Consider the following 18745-nt stretch of genomic DNA (forward strand, 5'->3'; position numbering starts at 1 on the left):
CAGGCCAAAAAAGGTTGGCAGGATATATTCAGGGCCCTAAATGAGAAGAACATGCAGCCAAGAATACTCTATCCAGCAAGGCTCTCATTCAGAATAGAAGGAGAGATAAAGAGCTTCCAAGATAGGCAGAAACTGAAAGAATATGTGACACCAAATGAGCTCTGCAAGAAATATTAAAGGGGACTCTGTAAAAGAAAGAGAAAGTCCAAAGAAACAAACCATAAAAACAGGGACTGAATAGGTATTATGATGACACTAAATTCATATCTTTCAATAGTAACTCTGAACGTGAATGGGCTTAATGATCCCATCAAAAGGCGCAGGGTTTCAGACTGGATAAAAAAGCTATCCAGATCCCATCTATTTGCTGTCTACAAGAGACTCATTTGAGACCGAAGAATACCTACAGCCCGAAAATAAAAAGTTGGAGAACCATTTACCGTTCAAATGGTCCTCAAAAGAAAGCAAGGGTAGCCATCCTCATATCAGATACATTAAAGTTTATCCCAAAGACTGTAGTGAGACATGAAGAGGGACACTATATCATGCTTAAAGGATCGACCTAACAAGAGGACCTAACAATCATGAATATTGATGCCCCTAATGTGGGAGCTGCCAAGTATATCAATCAATTAATAACCAAAGTTAAGACATACTTAGGTAATAATACACTAATACGGGGAGACCTCAACACGGCGCTTTCTGTAAATGACAGATCTTCTAAGCACAATGTCTCCAAAGAAACAAGAGCTTTAAATGATACACTGGACCAGATGGATTTCAGAGATGTTTACAGAACTTTACATCCAAACGCAACCGAATACACATTCTTCTCAAGTGCACATGGAACTTTCTCCAGAATAGACCACATACTGACTGGGTCACAAATCAGGTCTTAACCGATACCAAAAGATTGGGATTGCCCCCTGCATATTTTCAGACCACAATGCTTTGAAACTAGAACTCAATCACAAGAAGAAATTTGGAAGAAATTCAAACACGTGGAGGTTAAAGATCATCCTGCTAAAAGATGAAAGGGTCAACCAGGAAATTAGAGAAGAATTAAAAAGATTCATGGAAACTAATGAGAATGAAGATACAACCATTCAAAATCTTTGGGATACAGCAAAAGCAGTCCTGAGAGGGAAATCCATCACAATACAAGCATCCCTCAAAAAACTGGAAAAAACTCAAATACACAAGCTAACCTTGCACCTAAAGGAACTGGAGAAAGAACAGCAAATAAAACCTACACCCACAGGAAGAAGACAGTCTAAGAGACCTTAATAAAGATTCAAGCAGAACTCAATGAAATAGAAACCAGAAGAACTGTGGAACAGATCAACAAAACCAGGAGTTGGTTCTTTGAAAGAATTAATAAGATAGATAAACCATTAGGCAGCCTTATTAAAAACAAAAGAGAAAAGACTCTAATTAATAAAATCACGAACGAAAAAGGAGAAATCACCACCAATACCAAGGAAATACAAATGATTTTAAAAACATATTATGAGCAGCTATATGTCAATAAATTAGGCAATCTAGAAGAAATGGATGCATTTCTGGAAAGCCACAAACTACCAAAACTGGAACAGGAAGAAATAGAAAACCTGAACAGGCTGATTACCAGGGAGGACATTGAAGCAGTCATCAAAAACCTCCCAAGACACAAAAGTCCAGGGCCGGATGGCTTCCCAGGGGAATTCTATCAAACGTTTAAAGAAGAAACAACACCTATTCTACTAAAGCTGTTCAGAAAGATAGAAAGGGATGGAGTACTTCCAAACTCATTCTATGAGGCCAGCATCACCTTAATTCCAAAACCAGACAAAGACCCCACCAAAAAGGAGAATTATAGACCGATACCCCTGATGAACACAGATGCAAAAATTCTCAACAAGACACTAGCCAATAGGATCCAACAATACATTAAGATTATTCACCATGACCAAGTGGGATTCATCCCCGGGATGCAAGGCTGGTTCAACAGTTGTAAAGCAACCAATGTGATGGATCATATCAACAAGAGAAAACACAAGAATCATATGATCCTCTCGTAGATGCAGAGAAAGCATTTGACAAAGTACAGCATCCATTCCTGATCAAAACTCTTCAGAGTGTAGGGATAGAGGGAACATTCCTCAGCATCTTAAAAGCCATCTACAAAAATCCCACAGCAAATATCATTCTCAATGGGGAAACACTGGGAGCCTTTCCCCTAAGATCAGGAACACGACAGGGATGTCCACTCTCACCACTGCTATTCTGCATGGTACTAGAAGTCCTAGCCTCAGCAATCAGGCAACAAAAAGAAATAAAAAGCATTCAAATTGGCAAAGAAGAAGTCAAACTCTCCCTCTTTGCAGATGACATGATACTGTACCTAGAAAATCCAAAAGACTCCACCCCAAGATTGCTGGAACTCATACAGCAATTCGACAGTGTGGCAGGATACAAAATCAATGTCCAGAAGTCAGTGGCATTTCTATACACTAACAATGAGACTGAAGAAAGAGAAATTAAGGAGTCAATCCCATTTACAATTGCACCCAAAAGCAAAAGATACCTAGGAATAAATCTAACCAAAGAGGTAAAGGATCTATACCCTAAAAACTACAGAACACTTCTGAAAGAAATTGAGGAAGACCAAAGAGATGAAAAAATAGTCCATGCTCATGGATTGGCAGAATTAATATTGTGAAAATGTCAAAGATACCCAGGGCAATTTACACATTTAATGCAATCCCTGTCAAAATACCATGGACTTTCTTCAGAGAGTTGGAACAAATCATCTTAAGATTTGTGTGGAATCAGAAAAGACCGCAAATAGCCAGGGGAATATTAAAAAAGGAAACCAGAGCTGGGGGCATCACTATGCCAGATTTCAGGTTGTACTACAAAGCTGTGATCATCAAGACAGTGTGGTACTGGCACAAAAACAGACACATAGATCAGTGGAACAGAATAAAGAACCCAGAAATGGGCCCTCAACTCTATGTCCAACTAATATTCGACAAAGCAGAAAAGATTATCCACTGGAAAAAGGACTGTTTCTTCAATGAATGGTGCTGAGAAAATTGGACAGCCACATGCAGAAGAATGAAACTGGACCATTCTCTTGCACCATACACAAAGATAAACTCAAAATGGATGAAAGATCTAAATGTGAGACAAGAATCCATCAAAATCCTAGAGGAGAACACAGGCAGCACCCTTTTTGAACTTGGCCACAGAAACTTCTTGCAAGATACATCTATGAAGGCAAGGGAAACAAAAGCAAAATGAATTATTGGGACTTAAGATAAAAAGCTTCTTCACAGCAAAAGAAAGAGTCAACAAAACTAAAAGTCAACCTACAGAATGGGAGAAGATGTTTGCAAATGACCTACCAGCCAAAGGGCTAGTATCCAAGATCTATAAAGAACTTACTAAACTCAACAGCAAAGAAACAAACAATCCAATCATGAAATGGGCAAAAGACCTGAGTATAAATTTCACAGAGGAAGACTTAGACATGCCCAACAAGCACATGAGAAAATGCTCCGCATCACTTGCCATCAGGGAAATACAAATCAAAACCTCAATGAGATACCACCTCACACCAGTGAGAATGGGGGAAATTAACAAGACAGGAAACAACAAATGTTGGAGAGGATGTGGAGAAAGGGGAGTCCTCTTGCAGTGTTGGTGGGAATATGAACTGGTATAGCCACTCTGGAAAACTGTGTGGAGGTTCCTCAAAGAGTTAAAAATAGACCTGCCCTATGACCCAGCAATTGCACTGCTGGGGATTTACCCCAAATATACAGATGCAGTGAAAGGCCGGGACACCTGCACCCCAATGTTTCTAGCAGCCATGTCCACAATAGCCAAACTGTGGAAGGAGCCTCGGTGTCCATCGAAAGATGAATGGATAAAGAAGATGTGGTTTATGTATATAATGGAATATTACTCAGCCGTTAGAAATGACAAAAACCCACCATTTGCTTCAACTTGGATGGAACTGGAGGGCACTATGCCGAGTGAAGCAAGTCAATCAAGAAGGACAAACATTATATGGTGTCATTCATTCTGGGAATATAAAAATAGTGAAAGGGAATAAAGGGGAAAGGAGAGAAAATGAGTGGGAAATATCAGTGAGGGTGACAGAACATAAGAGACTCCTAAATCTGGGAAACGAACAAGGGGTAGTGGAAAGGGAGGTGTTGGGGGAATGGGGTGATTGGGTGACGGGCACTGAGGGGGGCACTTGGTGAGATGAGCACTGGGTGATATGCTCTATGTTAGCAAATTGAACTCCAGTAAAAAATAAATAAATAAATAATAAAGTCCTGAACACTTAAAAAAATAAAGCTTTTGAAAGACAAAAAAAAGAATTGTACAGTTTTTAGCTATTATCATCATTTGAGATTTTGCTTTATTTTTTTTCATCAACGAACACTAATTATGCCTAATAAACCTACAAAGTTAGTGTTGGTTGTGAAGCCTTAAAGATGTTCAGTCGATTCTTCTCAAGCTTCATCTGATTGAAATATTTGTTTTAGGTTTTTATGAAGCAATTGCTGTCTGTGGAAGGTGGAGGAAAGGGCATTGTGTTGGAGAACACTGCTTCATTCTTGGGGGACATAGTTGAACTTTTCCTGGCAGGGCACTGAGAATAACTGACAGAAGAAAGTACAAAGGATGTCTGAAGAGAATGGTTCTGGTTGGAATTAATGACTGGTTTCCCGGCCCATCTGTGAGTTCCAATAATGGTGCTTTCTTTTCCCTGTTCTTAACTCTTGCTCATGTCTCTGCCTAAGGGGACCTGCCCTTCATACCATCCAGAGTCTTCCATGAAGCTCTTTGTCCAGCTACCACTCTGAGGCACTATTCCTCATTTGTATTTCTCCCATAGCACTTTGGAAATAAGACTTTTAGGACTCTTATCATACTCTGCCTTTACTAAACTATAAAATCCTTGAATGAATTAATTTTTATATTCCAGCTGTATATGCCTTAGATTGCCTGGAGTCATATTCTGATATATCACTTACTATGTGGCCTCAAACAAGTTACTGAACCTCTCTGGGCCTCACTTTGCTCATCTGTAAAGTGGAGATAACAATAGAACATACACTATAGGACTTCTGTGGGTGTTAAATAAAATATTGCACCTAAAGCTCTTAGGATAGTGCCATGCACATTGTAAGCCCTCACTAAATACCAGTATTATAAACCCCTACAACTCAAACATAGGTTTCTGGGTCGACTAGGGATTGGGTATCCTGAGACATACTGAAAGTGTCAGCTTGAGGAGGCCTGATCTGGGGCTCCCAGAGTCATGGGGCTGATGGAGCTGTAAGACCACTCATATGTTGCTGCACTCCAGCCACAGAATCTCTGACAAAAGGATGATGATCAGGGACTAACGTGGCTCTCTTTTCCTACTTCATCTCTCTCATAATTTTCTTTTTAGAATTCTTACTGAGTGGACCTGGAAATAGGAGCACTGCATGATGACGTGTGGGTGACCCCTTATTTCTCTGGATGCCCTTATTGGTCCTGCCCCTTCACACTTCCTCCTCAACTGTAATGAATTAAAAACTGTGAAGGGGAGGTGTTAGCAAAGAATGTCAAAGCTCAGCAGTGGGGCAGGGAGAATGGGGATGAATGAGGAGAGTGCAGGACAGAGATCAAGAAGTAGAGAAACAGAGCAAGGTTTGGAGGACATCAATGAAAAAGATGACAACAGAGGGGACAGGAAGAGGTGGGGAAGGTTGAGGTTAGGAAGGTAGAAGTCTCAGGTTCCCAGGGGGTAGACAAGGCAGGAGGAGTTAGCTCAGAACTTGTGGGTTTTCCAGTTCTCAGTAGCCGTCTCTAGTAAGTTAAATTACTACTTAGGAGAGAGTCTAGTCACCAAGTGGTTGTGGTGCCTCAGTCACATGTTCTGAGCCAACAGCAGACAATAAATCCTTCCTTTGTCTACCAAAAATATAAGTGTTAAGCAGCTAAGCTCAATAATAAATAGTAACATCAAATCATTACTGTGTAGAGTTTAGAAGAAAAGCAACTCTAGGTATAAATTGGGATCCTTCTCTGTACTTCATAACTATTTTCAATCAGAGATGATAAGAATTAGAGAATTTTGGATTTTGTTTAGAATGATCCTATTGAGTTCAGAGGAGGAGAGTCATAGGTTCATAGAACATGAAGCTGTACTGCTGTCATAGTAACTGAAATTTAAATGTGAGAAGTAAGGCCAAGGTGAATTTTTGAAAACATTTTTTTCTCTTTAAAATCAAAGTAGGGGGATCTCTGGGTGGCTCAGTGGTTTAGCACCTGCCTTCGGCCTAGGGCGTGATCCTGGAGTTCCGGGATCAAGTCCCGCGTCAGGCTCCACGCATGCAGCCTGCTTCTCCCTCTGCATGTGTCTCTGCCTCTCTCTCTCTGTGTGTCTCTCATGAATAGATGAATAAAATCTTTTAATAATAAATAAATAAATAAATAAATAAAATCAAAGTAGGTAGTTTTTTGGATCAAGAATTGCATACAACTCTACAGGTTCTCTCTATAGTGGATTTGCCACCGTCACATTGTGACTAGTCAGAAAATAATTTTGCTGCCTCAGGATTCTGTGACTCTTGTTAGAGTTGAGGAAGAGTCGATTTATAAACCCATTTATTCATTTAGGGTCTTGTCACTGAGTTGTTTTGAATTCTGTTTTATCGCAATTCAGTCAAAACTGGACACACATATGTGCACACACATACACACCCCTCACCTATATTTGAGTTGTACATTTAAAAGCTTGAGACAATGGAATGAGTGGATTGATTCTAAATTTAATCTCTAGGACTTGAGACTAGGACAACTCTAATAATTTAAGAAACAAGGGTAAGAAAATTTCATAGTTTGGAATGACACATTCAAATAGAGCTATACAATAGGCTATTGTATCAAAATAAATTGCTAAAATTTTAGTTAATTAATTTTAGACCTTAAATATTTCAGAATTTTGTAAAAACCCTTATTTTAAAATGAAATTTTTAATTTTAAATAAACAGTTCCCCAATATAGGAAGCAGCCATATTCTAAAACTGAATTGTGATAAGTCATTTCTGAAGCTCAAATGAAGAATTTCATCTCTGTGAAAGACTGACTACTTGTTTATCTCTGTGAAAGATTCACTACTTGTTTATCTATGTGAAACATCCACTAATGTTTTTTGCTGTCTTTTAGAACATTTTCTATTCTTTCTTACCTCTTGCTTACCCCGTTTTATTTTCTTTTCCCTTCATTATACTCCACCATTTTTCTCTTACATTTTTAATTTTTTTCTTTTTTTCTCTTTTAAAATTTTCCTTGCCAGTCTTATTTTTTTCTTTGGTTTTCAAATTTTTCCTCCTTTACTTCTATCTTTTCCCCTTTGGCTTTGCCTGCCCCCTACTCTTAAATGATAATGATAGGTAATTAAATTATATACTTAGGAACATTTCCAATTATCTCACTTACTGAGGAAAATTTTATATTTTCCATTAGTAATTATCAAGACAAGAAAGTAGAATTTTATATATTTCTTGCAAAAAAAGTAAATGAAGTGGCTATTTTTTTTTTTTTATTTACGATAGTCATACAGAGAGAGAGAGAGGCAGAGACACAGGCAGAGGGAGAAGCAGGCTCCATGCACCGGGAGCCTGATGTGGGATTCGATCCCGAGTCTCCAGGATCGCGCCCTGGGCCAAAGGCAGGCGCCAAACCGCTGCGCCACCCAGGGATCCCTGAAGTGGCTATTAATTTATATGATATCCCCTGGCCTTGCTTATATTCTGATGTTCAAGGGCTGGACCCAACAGGAACAGGGAAGCAGAGGGAAGGTTTGATTTGGGGCATATTTGTAGCAGAGAGGTGGAACAGGATTTTACCTCTCTCACCTTTATTTCCCCCCTAAGGCTCTCCTGGTTCATTAGTAAGTAGGGGTGATACAACATAGAAGGCTTTCAACCAGTCTTCCCTTTTCATGTATTCTTTATGATTTTTTTAAAATAGGCTGATCTCCTTCTCCTATCAAGTAGTGAGCCACATAGCCTCTGTTATATTGAAACTGCTGAGCTTGATGGGTAAGTTATTAACTTTAGAATAATTAATTAGATTGGTTTTTAATTTAGCAGTAATGGTTTTAAGAACAGGATTCAACCTAAACTTTATTCTTTGTTTAATTTTCTTGGAACAAATAAGAGTCTAACTTGAAAATTCCATTTATTAAGTACTTTGTGGGTCCTTTGAAAGTTCTGTCTTTTCTCCTGAGTTTATTTTCCCTCCAAAACAGTGAATTAAACATGTCTATGTGACTTATTGTATAGGACTCTTCACTGAGGTTCCTTAGAAGGGCTTTGTTTTAGTTTTTTCTTTTTAAAATTTCATGTGATTCTCTAAGGAAAATGAGAAAAGTATTGATGTTTCTGAGGAAAGAAGCATTGATGTTACATTAGAAGGCAATTCTTTGGAACTGAGTGAAATGAAGTTGGAGAAAGGAGAAAGAAATGGAATTTTGACATTAATGTTTACAGGGAGATTTAATTATAGAAAATATAGCAGTTCTGCTCCAGTGGATTCAATTTGTCTGGCACAAAAACATTTATTGCATGCTTGCTATTACATTTCTTAGATGGATTTTATCATTTAATCCTGATATAGGTAGTATATAAGCCCCATTGTACGGATGACAAGGCTTAGCGATATTAAGTAATTTACCTTAAACTTCTCAAAAGTGAAGCCAGTATTCAGACCTGGTAGTCTGACAAAAAAAAAAAAAAAAAAAAAAAAAACCCTAGTTTTAGCCACTGCCTCTCAAATCATTGTCCTACTGGCCTACTCAAATAGACTTTGGCCTATGTGACCATACCCTTGGTTTGGGCAAAACCTAAAATAGTGCTTGGAGGAAGTTTATGGCACTAGTTGCATATACTTGGAAAAGAGTCTCAAGTCAATAATCCAAAATCTTATCTTAAGAACCTAGAAAATAATAGCATAAACCCAAAGCAAGCAGAAGAAAGGAGATAAAGACAAGAGCAGAAATCAGTGAACTTGAAAACAGAAAAATAAGGAGAGAACAATCAACAAAACAAAGAGCTGATTCTTTGAAAACATCAATAAATTTAATAAACCTCAGGAAGACTGAATAAGAAAAAAAAAGACACAAAATAACAATATCATGAATGAACCAGGGGATATTATGACATATCCTGAAGATAAGTGAAGGATAAGGAAATCCTATAAGCAACTTTATACACATAAATTTAACAACTTAGATGAAATAGACCACTACATCAAAAAACAAACTACCACAACTCACTCAATATAAAATAGACAACTTGAATAGCCCTGTAACCATTAAGGAAATTGAATTCAAATGTAGAACATAAAAGTATAAAACTTTTAGAGAAAAATATAGGAGAAAATCTTTACGATCTAGGGCTAGTCAAAGAGTTTTTAGACTTGACACAAAAAGCATAATTCATAAGAAGATAACTTGGTAAAACATACTTCAAATTAAAAGTTGTTGTTGTGGGGATCCCTGGGTGGCGCAGCGGTTTGGCGCCTGCCTTTGGCCCAGGGCGCGATCCTGGAGACCCGGGATCGAATCCCACGTCGGGCTCTCGGTGCATGGAGCCTGCTTCTCCCTCTGCCTGTGTCTCTGCCTCTCTCTCTCTCTCTCACTGTGTGCCTATCATAAATAAATAAAAAAAAAATTAAAAAAAAAAATAAAAGTTGTTGTTGTGCAAAAGAACCTGTTAAAGAAGATGAAAAAATAAGCAACAGACTAGGAGAAAATACTTGCAAACCAACTACCTGACAAAGGATCTTATCTTGAATGCATGAAAAATGCTCAAAAGGGATGCCTGGGTGGATCAGCTGTTGAACATCTGCCTTCCTCTCAGGGCATGATCCCGGGTCTGGAAATCGAGTTCTACATTGGGCTCCCTGCGAGGAGCCTGCTTCTCTCTCTGTCTGTGTCTCTGCCTCTCTCTCTGTGTGTCTCATGAATAAATAAATAAAATCTTAAAAAAAGAAAAATGCTCAAAACTCAATATTAAAAACAAAATCCAATTAGAAAATTAGCAAATGATATAAAGGCACATTTCACCAGAGATTACATACAAATGACAAATCAGCGCATAAAAAGATTTTCAACATCATTAGCTGTTGGGGACATTAAAATTCAAGCCACATGAAATGTCAGTACATACCTATCAGAATAGCTAAAATTAAAAATAGTGACAACTCCAAATGCTGGTATGCTGGTAAGGATGTAGACAAACAGGATCACTCACACATTGCTGATGGGAATATAAATTACTATGATCACTCTGGAAAATAGTGTGGCAGGTTCTCAAAAAATGAAACATGCAACAGCCCAGCAGTTTCACTTCTGGGCATTTATCCCACAGAAATGAGGACTTGTGTTTACACAATAACTTTTATACAGATGTTTATTGCAGCTTAATGTGTAACATCCACAAATTAGAAACAATTTATATGTCCTTTCACAGGTTGAACAAACTGTGGTATATCCATATTGTGGAACACTATTGAACAATAAAAAAAGAACTATTGATATATACAACGATCTGGATGATTTTTCAGAGAATTATGTTGAGTAAAAAAGCCAAACCCCGAAGGTCACATACTGTATGATTCCACCTATATAACATTCTTGAAATGGAAAAATTATAGAAAGAAACCATTAATCAGTGGTTGCCAGGAGTGAAAGATGGGTTGGAGGAGTCAGGGAAATGGGTGTGTCTACTGAGGGTAACCTAAGAAATCCTTGTGATGGAAATGTTCCCCATCTTGATTGTGTCAGTGAAATTTGGGATATTGTGACATCGTGAAATAATTTTGCAAATGTAACCATTAGGGGGAACTGAGTAAAGGGTACACTGGATCTTTTGTATTGATTCCTATGCTGAAAATCATTTTGAAGTTTGAAGTCAAGATACTGAGGCATATTAAGAAAAATATGGTAGGGCACAAGATATTAATTAAGAGTCTGTGCAAATTTTTGTAATCAATAAAAGTCTATATGTAATTATTCTTTCCTTTTAGTTTCATATCTGAAGATGGAAGTGAGATATTGGAGAAAGTCCTGAGGAAGTAACCTACAATGATGATAAACCTTGCTTAATGATATGATGTGTAGAGCTAGGTTAAGGAATGAGGGCAGTCTGGCCTCGTCTGGATCACTATTTCAGTTATTTGAAGAGTATGTTTAAGTGAATGGACATATTGGTTCTTTAGCCTCAACACCACTATCTCTGGTCCATTAAGCCCAGCTCAATTTCTGCCTCAATTATGAAGTTCTTCTTGGGTATCTCAATCCCAAGGCATTTCTGCATCCTATGAATTGATAGATTTGACAATGAGTGATCCATGAGATTACTTTAAAGCAAAGTAACTTCAATTATATATCCAACTTAGTGTTTTCTGCAGAAATCTATTTCACCAAGGGGTATTCCTTGAATTGATTTCATGTTGTCTTAACATCATTGTGAAACTCATTTATGGGAAGTTTAGATTAAATGCCCTCTCAAGCACCTGCTTCTTGGTTCTCTAAATTCAGTTATTTCATGGTTTGTCATGTACTTCCAAATGGTGGTATTTGCTTTTTACCTACCACTTGTTTCCCTCAAGAGAACAGTAACCCTTGTGGGGCAGCACTGAACCTCATGGGTGACTATGGTATGTATTCAATCAATATTTGTTGACTGAATGAACTTACTGCTAAAAACTTATGTAAGAGATAGAACTCTGACAGATGATGTTAAGCTACAATAGAAGAGAATTAGGTTGAGCTCAGTGAGAAAACTGGCATGACAAGCCCTTATATGCAAGATGTGAATAATGGCCATGAAAATGTCACAACTGGTCATTTCATGAATACCCCAGGGTCATCTGTCCAATATACATGTAGTTCTGCCTGGAAGAAGATGACCAGCTCACTGTGACCTGCTGAATTACTGTCTGGTTGTATGATTCCAGACTTAGGATCTTTGACTTGATTTTCCATCAGAAAGAGCTGTATTCCTTTTCCCATTTAAATTTTAGCTACAGTGAAATTAGCCATGACCATCTTGTACAAGTAAAATTCCTATGTAGGTAGTAGGCTCCAGAGTGATACTGGCCTCCTTTATTTGGCAACTGCATTCCCATTCCTAATGTGTTTTGTAACTCATGCATGATGTCTGAGTAGGTTCGAATGAAACCATATTTATTATGTCCTCTGTTCTTTCAAATAACAAAACAGATCACTGTGTTGTTATACAGATGTGCCATGGGTGGAATGCTAACTTTTAGGAGCATGCCAATCCCTGTCCACTTTACCGAGTCCATTTTACTGAAGTGTGAATGATATAAGAAGGGAGTTTGTTGAATCTTTTGTGTTGGATTTTGCATGTCCTGCACCCGCCTGATTACTTTATGTAAAAAGCTCTTGGGCTGTTCCATTTAAAAATTCATGTTGTGTCAATTAATTTCACAGGGAAACAAACCTTAAAGTTCGCCATGCACTATCAGTTACCTCAGAACTTGGAGCAGACATTAACAGACTTGCAAAATTTGACGGTAAGTGTTTAGAACAAACAAAAACCTCAAAACTGAAAGGTAATATAACAAACTAATTATCTGAAACCCAAATCATGTTTCTTTTTATTTGGTGGAATAAAATTCTTCAAGCATCAAAGCCTGTAATTTCTTCTCACGCTAAAGAGTAAAAATGTTTATCAAGGGATTAATGGCTTTATAAATTCATTGTTCATTTCATCTTTATTTCTTCTGTAGATCTCATTTCCTCTAGTCCCATAATACCATTCCCTTGCCTGACCTTGGCCTCTCTGGAGCCCTGTGCAGATTTGCTGGGCATGAACACAGGCCACATTTGTATTTCTAGCTCTAGGTCTAGCCATCCATTCATTCTCTGGCTCCATAACAAAGACCAAATACTAGACTGCAAACTTCAGCAAGACAATAATCCAGCCTCATATATTTCTGTATCTTGCATAATGCCTGGCACAGTGTTTTAAAGTAGGTGTTCAGGAAGAACATTCTGATTTATTAATCAGTTGCTCTTTATTTTAGACCACAGTTCCCTTATTATACCACCTTTACCATTCAATCCAGTCCCTTCTCCCCAGCATGGGGAACCGTCTCTTTTGCCTGTTCTGTTCCAGCTATATCTTGTTCTTTTCTATTAAAGTGGCAGTGAAATAAAATCCTTCAAGAGTCAAAGGAAACAACCATTAATGGTAGGACTGTAGGCACCATGACAGGCTAGGGGAGAATCTTTGGGGTCTTCCTCCCATTATTCAGTTGTCTCTTGCTTTACACACTTATATGTCTGCCTTGAATATCAATATTTCCATATAGATTGGTTTTATTTATTAATGAATCTTTGGGTTTGAGACTGTCATCCAAAATGTTTTCTTCTGAGTCCACTGAAGTAAATGTGGTCAAGGGTCAGCCTGATACCATGAGTTAAAGCACAGACAAATTTACATTATAAAATTTCCCCAATGCACAACTTAGAGTTTATATTGTCTGTGCTTTGCATTTGCTTATAAACTCTGTCTGGATTCCGTTAATATTTTAATCTCTTTTAAATGAGTGCTGTTATAGTAAATGTTTATAGAAAAAGATATTCCTCCAGTTAGGGATTTAAGTCAAGGGAATAGCTAGGAAACTTTGAATGGCCCAAGAAATATTTTGATTAGAGTAAAACAAATTACACATTTTCTACTAAGTTATTTTTTCAATGAAATTAAGTTGTATGAATCCAAGAAAAGTAAATTGTATTGATGAATCAAAATACTTGCTTAAAATATTTCATAGAATATTCATGGAGTCCTAAAAGGTCAACCTAAATATAATTTCCCATTGCTCATTTCTTTCTGGAAGAATTATGCCTTTATTTCTCTATCAATCTATGAGGAAGTAAAAATTCATGCTTTTTAGTTTTATTTTCCATAAAAAAAGCAGAAAATGATTGTTATAATTACCCAGATCACGTTCTTTTACAGATATTGGCACATATAGCCTATACTGTGATTCAGTTCAGACAACCCTGAAATCTCAGTGGTGTAAACATTAGAAGTTTATTTCTTACTCATGTCACATTCTGATGTAGGTCAGGTGGCCTTCTCCATCTTAGAGCCATGGTGCCTCGAATAATGGCCTCTAAGGTTGCCACACTAAAGCAACCATTAGGTGAAAGAGACACACACACTTTTAACTACTTCTTCCATTCACATTTTACTGGCCAGCATGAGCTACACGGGCCTGGCCTAATTTCAAGGGAGGCTGGGAAATAATAAGCATACCTGTCTACCATACTCTCCAAGAACTCTGATAATAGGTCAGTGAAGGATAGTATATAAAGAGCTGGGCTGGATTATGTTGATTCTTACATGCAACTGCAGGAATGTAGCTAAGAATCCACCTTCTCAGGGTATGGATGTTCTTACTCTCAATCCCTCTCCCCTGTTCAGCTTTTTCTTTTTCTCATAGCACATACCTGGCATACTTTATAGCTTACTTGTTTTCTAAGTTTATTATATATTGTCCATCTCTACTTGTTGCAATGTAAACTGCACAGAGATCTTTGTTTTGCTCACTGATCTATAGCAAGTTCCTAGAAAATGCCTACCATCTAGTTGGCAATAAATACGTGTTCAGTGTGTGAATAAATGGTTGCAAATGCCAGAGATTAAGGGGCAGGGTCAACATCAGGCCCCAAAAAGATAGGAAAGAGCGAAGGAGGGGCCTAAGGTAGAGGGACTGGGAATGATAGGTGGAAGGATGGGGTGAGACAGAAGCTTCCTGGTGGGAACTTGTAAGATAAAGCAAGAGTTCTGGGTCCCTTCCTGGAGGGCAGGTGACTGAGAGAGGTATCATCTGGTGTGCTGGTTTTATGCATTTATTTCAGAATCCTTTTTTAAACAAAATTTAACACTAGTCCAAAATTTAAGCTAACACAAGTATTGCTGCTTAGGCTGAAGCAAGAAAACATTTCCTCATTTAAAGCAGTTCCTTTCTCACAGATGGGGTATCTTGAAAGGTAAGGAATTTGCTTATATATAAAAACAGTCTTTTTAAATACCTCATACAATTTATTTTTAAAGTTTAGTAATTATTATTAGATGTAGCTTGAATTTGTTTCACAGAGCATAGGTAATGCACCAAATCTTTAATTATTTTCTTAAATAAAGGCAACACCAATTTCTCTCTCTTTTTTCAATCATTTATACTTAAACTGCAGCTACTTCTCAGAGAACATATAATGCCAAATTCGTAAGGCTGGTACACTTCTGGACTAAGAACCAGATTTTTGCTTAATTTACTCTTTTATTTTTAAATTTTGGTTTGAATTTCAATCTACCTTAAAGTTTAAGGCAATATGGTATTTTAGGGGTTTAGGTTTATTGAAATATGGTTTCCCATTTCCAAGAAAGCATCTTGGAATAAATAGAGGGATTAAGTGGAAATAAATTAGAAACAATATACAAATTAGATTTCCCTGTTAGGAGCCAAATTTAAACCCCAGGAGGGTGATGCAAGATGTGGTATGGAAAGTCTTGAAAGGGTTGGGACAGTTAATAAACACTAAATTCTTCCCATGAATGCTCTTGCTTTCAAGCCCTAGTTTAGACACGTTCATTTCAGTGTCTTCCTCTCTACCACACATAGTCACATACTATGTACTATATACACACATTTCTCTACCCATTCCACTGTTTCTCTCCTTCCTTTCTTCCCTTTGGCATTCTTTCTTACTAACCTGTTTCCCTCTTCCTATTCAAGTCTTTATGTTGACTTACTTATGTTAACTCTCTACATGCATTATCTCTTTTTCTCTAATGCATCTTTTCTCTTTCCATCAGTGTCTCCATATTAGTTAGCTTATGAAGTCTATTTATTAAGCTACTCCAAGGGACAAGACACAGTACAAAGTATGTAGGATTATAAGATATCTCCATGTGAATTATCTAGTTTCTTGTGATCCTTTGGCTTCTCCATTCTTTTCCTACCTGGCCCCCCCTCCTTTTTTTTTTTTTTTTTTTTTTTGTCTTCTGTCTACCTTTGTCTTAGTGGCTATCAATAGATTTCAAGTTTTCCTCTGGCGAATAGAAAAAACTTCCTTGAGTCATGGGAATTAAAGCCACATTTTGCATCCTTTAGTTTAAACTAAAAGCATGATATCAACATTGTGTACATTTGGAAATGCCCTGACTAGCTGCGGCATCGTCTAATAGATGAGACAGATGTGAGGAACGCCCTTTTCCATGTTCTGTCTGGGCTAAGTATATCCTTTAGCTTGTGACTTCTGGGCAAATCTGGGTATGATATTATTTTTACTTCTAGTTACTATGTGGTTTGTCTTCTGAGACTTGGCCAAAATATTGTCTCGCACCAAGCTACAGTTTTTTGTCTTTGAATCATATGTGCACATCTTCTGAATATTTGAAGACTTGAGGGACACTGGGGACACCAAGGCTCAAAACTGAGATGACTAAGGCCTTAGGATATCCCTTGTAAGTCTCCCTGCCTTCCTACTTCTGGACCCAAACCCACAGACAGTGTCTTGCTAGTGGTCTCTTTAGGCATGGCACAAACTCTCATTCATTCTTTTCTTTCATTCATTCACTCAGTCACCTGTAAATGTATATTTAAGACAATGACAAGAGATTTGTTAAGCCTGCAGATACAGTGGTTTCATAGAACTTATAGCTCAGCAGAGAAGACAGATTTGAGCCTTGCTTTCATAGAGCTTATAGCCCAAGAGAAGATAGACTTGAGCAAGTGCACATTCCCAAAGAAGCCTTTAATTAGATAAGGGCCCTAAAGTGATGGCCTTAACCGTGATGTTGCCATGAGGTACTGTGCTAAGTAGCTACACACATTATCTTATTAAATCCTTATAGCGCTGAGAAGAAGAGATTATTATTGCCTACAATTTATGGGAAAGGAATCTGAGACTCAAATAAGTTGAGTACTTTTTCCAATTCTACATGATTAATAAGTGGAGGAGCCAGAATATGAACTCAAGACTGCTGGCAAAGCCTATTCTATGGAAGGCCACAAGAGGCTGTAAACCATAAGCAGAAATTCAGCATTGGAGAGGTAGGGGAATTAGCATGACAGCTTAGTTTCCTGATAAGGATAAGAAATAAATTTTAAGAATACTCTAAATCTAAAGGTACAAAATTAATTACCAGAGATCAAATTGATCCAGAACTCAGATGACATCATCATATTTTTAAAAAGGAGCAACGTTCTCAATGATCTTGAATGTCAGGATCCCTGACAAGAGTTTATGGAAGAGTTGGCCAAAGACAGAGAACAGTACATGCAAAACAGTGTTGAATTTTGGTAGGTAAGTTTATTTTAAAATTTCTCATATAAATATTTTCATACATTTCAAACATCAGAAAATAATTGATATATATTGAATTTTATAAGAAAAAATAACTTGATCCAATATTATAGCAAGTATAAATATAGAGTGGACCTTGATTTTTCATGTTAAAGTCTTATAGGAATTGAAAAGCTTTTTATAAATAAGTAACTAGAGATAGTTGTCAATTATACATTTGTAAACTGGACATTTTTATGCCCTAGATGTAAATTGTCCAAATGTGCTTAAGAATCTGTTGCATATTGTTACTTACTGGACTGAGATCTGTTTTTTTTGCAATTTATGACAAGTTTACATATTTTGTATGATTGTTAATACTGAGTTCTGAACCAGGGAAAGGTTGACTCTAAATTTCAGGAATCTTTGTGTATTTTGTGGTTCTTTCTAAAGAATAGCATGTGTGTAATTAAAACACACAGAAACAAGCATCTCTTTTTAATTAAAAAATAAAGGCTTGGTTAGTATCTTATGATTTTTTTTTTTTACTTACTAGATAATTTCCCATTCACCTGGACAGAAGCACAGCCCAACCAATAACTTCCCTCTTTACTTCTGGTATTTATATAACTATTATGATAGTGATGCTGAGTGGCTGAGGTTTGAAGGTTGAAGAACGAAGAGTCTTTAGAAAATAGGTGATACTCTTCTTTCTAAGAAAAAAAATGTATTTATCACATTATCAGAGCAATAATAGTGGGCAGTCTTCTATAAACGTAGAAACTCTTGGCTGGAGAAACTCTTGAATGGCAATGATGGTGTCTTATTCAGTGCATAATTTGCCTTATTAAAGAGTTGCAGTGAGGATAGTCAAGAGATATTTTGAATAATAATAGACATAAAAAAATAAAGCCAACTTCTATGGAAAATCATGGAGTATTGGGTACTGAGTTTCATTTTCATGATAAACTATAGATTTCTACTTTGAGATAAACGCTTTAGTTCAAAAGGTTATTAGATTGGCAATTAACTGACAACCCTGAGGACTCCGTTTCAAGTGCTGAGGAAGGTTGAGAATGACATCTTGTGGATATTGTCTAGGTTGGCCCTAGAATATTTCTGTGTGATTGTGAAGTGGGTGAATTGCTGTCTGCTTTCATGCCTGTTCTTTTCAGAGGGGTGAAGAAATGAAACTAGCTAATTTGATTATATTTCTATTTCATTATTGACATGATTTTTCCCAGTTGTTTTGTTGCCTATTAAAGATAACTTTGTGCTTTAAACATATTTTCAGTGAACAACTATCTAAGAGAAAATGCTATTTTTCTTAAACTGTTTTCTCATTAATTTTCAAACTGT

At 37.1% G+C, this 18745-nt stretch overlaps 1 protein-coding gene across 1 annotated transcript in view; it reads left to right on the forward strand.

Annotated features, from left to right (window-relative positions):
• ATP8B4 (ATPase phospholipid transporting 8B4 (putative)) overlaps positions 1-18745 on the forward strand; it is a 227912-nt gene that overhangs the window by 119372 nt on the left and 89795 nt on the right. Inside the window, exons 8-9 of the mRNA XM_055320253.1 lie at positions 8029-8099; positions 12521-12603. Of these exons, the coding sequence (XP_055176228.1) occupies positions 8029-8099; positions 12521-12603 (154 nt within the window). The remainder of the gene's footprint in view (positions 1-8028; positions 8100-12520; positions 12604-18745) is intronic.

The sequence above is a fragment of the Nyctereutes procyonoides genome, unplaced genomic scaffold (genome assembly GCF_905146905.1).
Source record: "Nyctereutes procyonoides isolate TBG_1078 unplaced genomic scaffold, NYPRO_anot_genome, whole genome shotgun sequence".
Classification (NCBI taxonomy): domain Eukaryota; kingdom Metazoa; phylum Chordata; class Mammalia; order Carnivora; family Canidae; genus Nyctereutes; species Nyctereutes procyonoides.